Source organism: Sinocyclocheilus rhinocerous, unplaced genomic scaffold, assembly GCF_001515625.1.
Source record: "Sinocyclocheilus rhinocerous isolate Xijiao unplaced genomic scaffold, SAMN03320098_v1.1 scaffold11, whole genome shotgun sequence".
NCBI lineage: Eukaryota > Metazoa > Chordata > Actinopteri > Cypriniformes > Cyprinidae > Sinocyclocheilus > Sinocyclocheilus rhinocerous.
In genome coordinates this window covers 2,367,901-2,370,680 of record NW_015625587.1, presented here as the reverse complement: position 1 = coordinate 2,370,680, position 2,780 = coordinate 2,367,901, and the positions used below count along the sequence as shown (strand labels likewise).

The window sequence follows — 2,780 nt, the reverse complement described above, 5'->3', positions numbered from 1 at the left end:
AGCTTACAAGGGAGGCGTATGACTGGTAACGGGCGTTAATTAATTCCTGTGTAACATCTGCCGAGATGCACTCCACATGCTGGCTATTAAAGGGAGGTGATGGAAAGCATCTCTTTCGGCAGACATTAATTGCTGCCTCCGCCATATGCCAATTCTCCCTCCCAGTAGGTAGTGGTTTGATAGACAGAGCAGACTTCTCTTGTCTGACATGAAAAGAAAAAGATTGAAAGATGATGCAACCCGGCCCTGTCTCTTTTGGTCTTCATCACGTGTACTAGATTTTTTTCATAAACCTGGAATGTTCGGAAAAGGCTCCACTCTGCGATTCAGTTTCCCGGGATTTCCCTGGTGTTCTGTAATTAGTCTATTTAACATTGTTTGTCTAAACAAAGTGCTGCATTGATAATTTTCACAGCGTTGAGCTGGAGTTTGTTTGAACCTGACAGGAGAGGAGAATGGCGGGCTCGTGTAAAGCCGCTGTGGGGGTGTTTATGAGTCATGCTGCTGGTGAAACTGCAAAACAGTGATGGGCAAAGCTCATTAGTGACCTGGGATACAGCAACATCTGAATCACGGTCATGCCAGAACATCCTCGTTCCTTTCACATATTGATTGCGTCCCAGCCGCCCTTGATAGGGTCCTCAAGTCCTTGGATTTAATTCATTTCGCTCTCATTCTGAATGAGTCTTGAAGAAAAACTTCTCATGGCTGTGTTGTGGACTAAATTATCGGTTTAACCTGCTGGAACAATGATATGAATTAGTCTGCTGTACAATTCACTTAGAGGATCACAGGGGCTAAAACCACATGCACTTAGTTTACAGCTTGTTGAGTGGGATGGGGTCTGGCACCCTCATTTAACGCTTGAACCCTTCCAAAGGAGTTAAAACACAAGAATGAAGAGTCTTGAAAAATTATGTTTTGTATATTAGGAATGTTCAACAGCATTTTAATTACTGAACTAATAATACAACTGAAATATCTTTCTAAAACATTTGGAGTAGGAACTCATATGTATACACTAACATTCAAAAGATTTTTTCATGTTTTTTTTTAAAGAAATCTCTAACACTCACTAAGGCTGCATTTATTTGATCAAAAATACAGCAAAACAGTAATATTGTGAAATATTCTTACAAATTAACAAAACGTTTTTCTATTTCAAAATATTTTAAAAAGTAAATTAATTCCTGTGATGCAAAGCTGAATTTTCAGCAGCTATTACTCCAGTCTACAGTGCCACATTGTCCTTCAGAAATCATTCTAGTATGCTGATTTGATTTTGGAAGAAACATTTCTTATTATTATAGTTGTGCTGCTTAATATTTTTGTATTCTTTGATGAACAAAAAGTTCAAATGAACAGCATTTATTTATTAATTTATTATTTATTAAACCAGTCATAAGTAGCACGGATACATTTATAGCAATAGCCAACAATACAATGTATGGGTCAAAATTATAGATTTTTCTTTTATGCCAAAAATCATTAGGATATTAAGTAAAGATCATGTTCTATGAAGATACTTTGTAAATTTCCTACTGTAAATATATCAAAACTTCAATTTTGATTAGTAATATGCATTGCTTTGGACAACTTTACAGGCGATCTTCTCAATATTTGGATTTTTTTGCACCCTCAAATTCCAGATTTTCAAATAGTTGTATCTCGACCAAATATTGTCCTATCATAACAAACCATACATCAATGGAAAGCTTATTTATTCAGCTTTCAGATGATGTATAAATCTCAATTTAAGAAAATGGACCCTTATGACTGGTTTTGTGGTCCAGGGCCACATATTGCATGAACAAAAATGATCAAAGTAAAACTGAACACAAACAGTAAAACATACCTGTTGCACAGAGGGCCACAAACGTCTGGGCGTGCTTGCGCAGTATCTGCTTGGAGCTCTGGTGTATAGGCAGTTTGGCGAGGAAGTGTTCAATGAAATCATGTGGTGTGACTGAGGCAAGATCCCACTTCAGTTTATTTAGTGCCAGCAGTTCCATTTGCTGCGAAGGAGGCATAAAAAGGCCCAAGTTTACATAAAGGCGCTTTTTCCATATCCGATTGTACACTCTTTGACCGCTAGATGGAGATGTCGATTAATTGCACAGCCAAGCAAGGCCTACGTTCAATTAACGGACACATAAAAAGTCCTAAAACGTTTGTAACATGCGCGTTTATATTTATGTCTGAGGGGTGGCTTTACACTTGCAGACCAATCCAATTATCTGGTTAAGACTTTTAATCCAAGACTTCATGTACACATAGAGCATGATTGCAATTCTTGCACTTGCATTTTATTTGACTTAAGTGAAGTAATATAAGAAAACAATATCAAGCTGTATAATTGTGCAGTGTTGAATAATTACCAATAATTCGCTGGGACGGACGGAGTTGTCCGTGTATATGCACAACTTCTCTGCTGTTAGTGGCACAGTCTCTTTCATCTTAGAGGCCAAAAACATACAAGTTGCTCCTAACAGCTGTAACCTGGTCTTTTTGGTGGGCTCCACAGATAAAAATCTGTCCAGGTAGTTCATAGCCGTCCAGGGCCACGTGTGTGTGTGTGTGTGTGTGAGTGTGTGTGTATCAAATATGATTAATAATAATCAAAAAGTTCAGAGGATTTAAAAGACATTTGGCTAACTGTGCTGGGGACAACCAAAACAAATTGTGGCCCAAAAATTACTAGACATTTCTTCAAACACCTTGAAATTCTTCAAATAATTCATGCACTGCTTTCAACACTTGGAAACTTGGAATGCCACGTT

General features: G+C 37.8%; 1 protein-coding gene across 1 annotated transcript; it reads right to left on the bottom strand.

Moving 5' to 3' along the window:
• Nucleotides 1–496: 496 nt before the first annotated feature.
• On the bottom strand, nucleotides 497–2,549 carry LOC107756067 (G1/S-specific cyclin-D1-like). The gene is made up of 3 exons (XM_016573043.1): nucleotides 2,379–2,549; nucleotides 1,844–2,015; nucleotides 497–513 (listed from the first exon to the last, which is right to left on the bottom strand). Exons 1-3 carry the CDS (start codon nucleotides 2,547–2,549, stop codon nucleotides 497–499), a joined length of 360 nt encoding a protein of 119 aa, XP_016428529.1.
• Nucleotides 2,550–2,780: the final 231 nt, after the last annotated feature.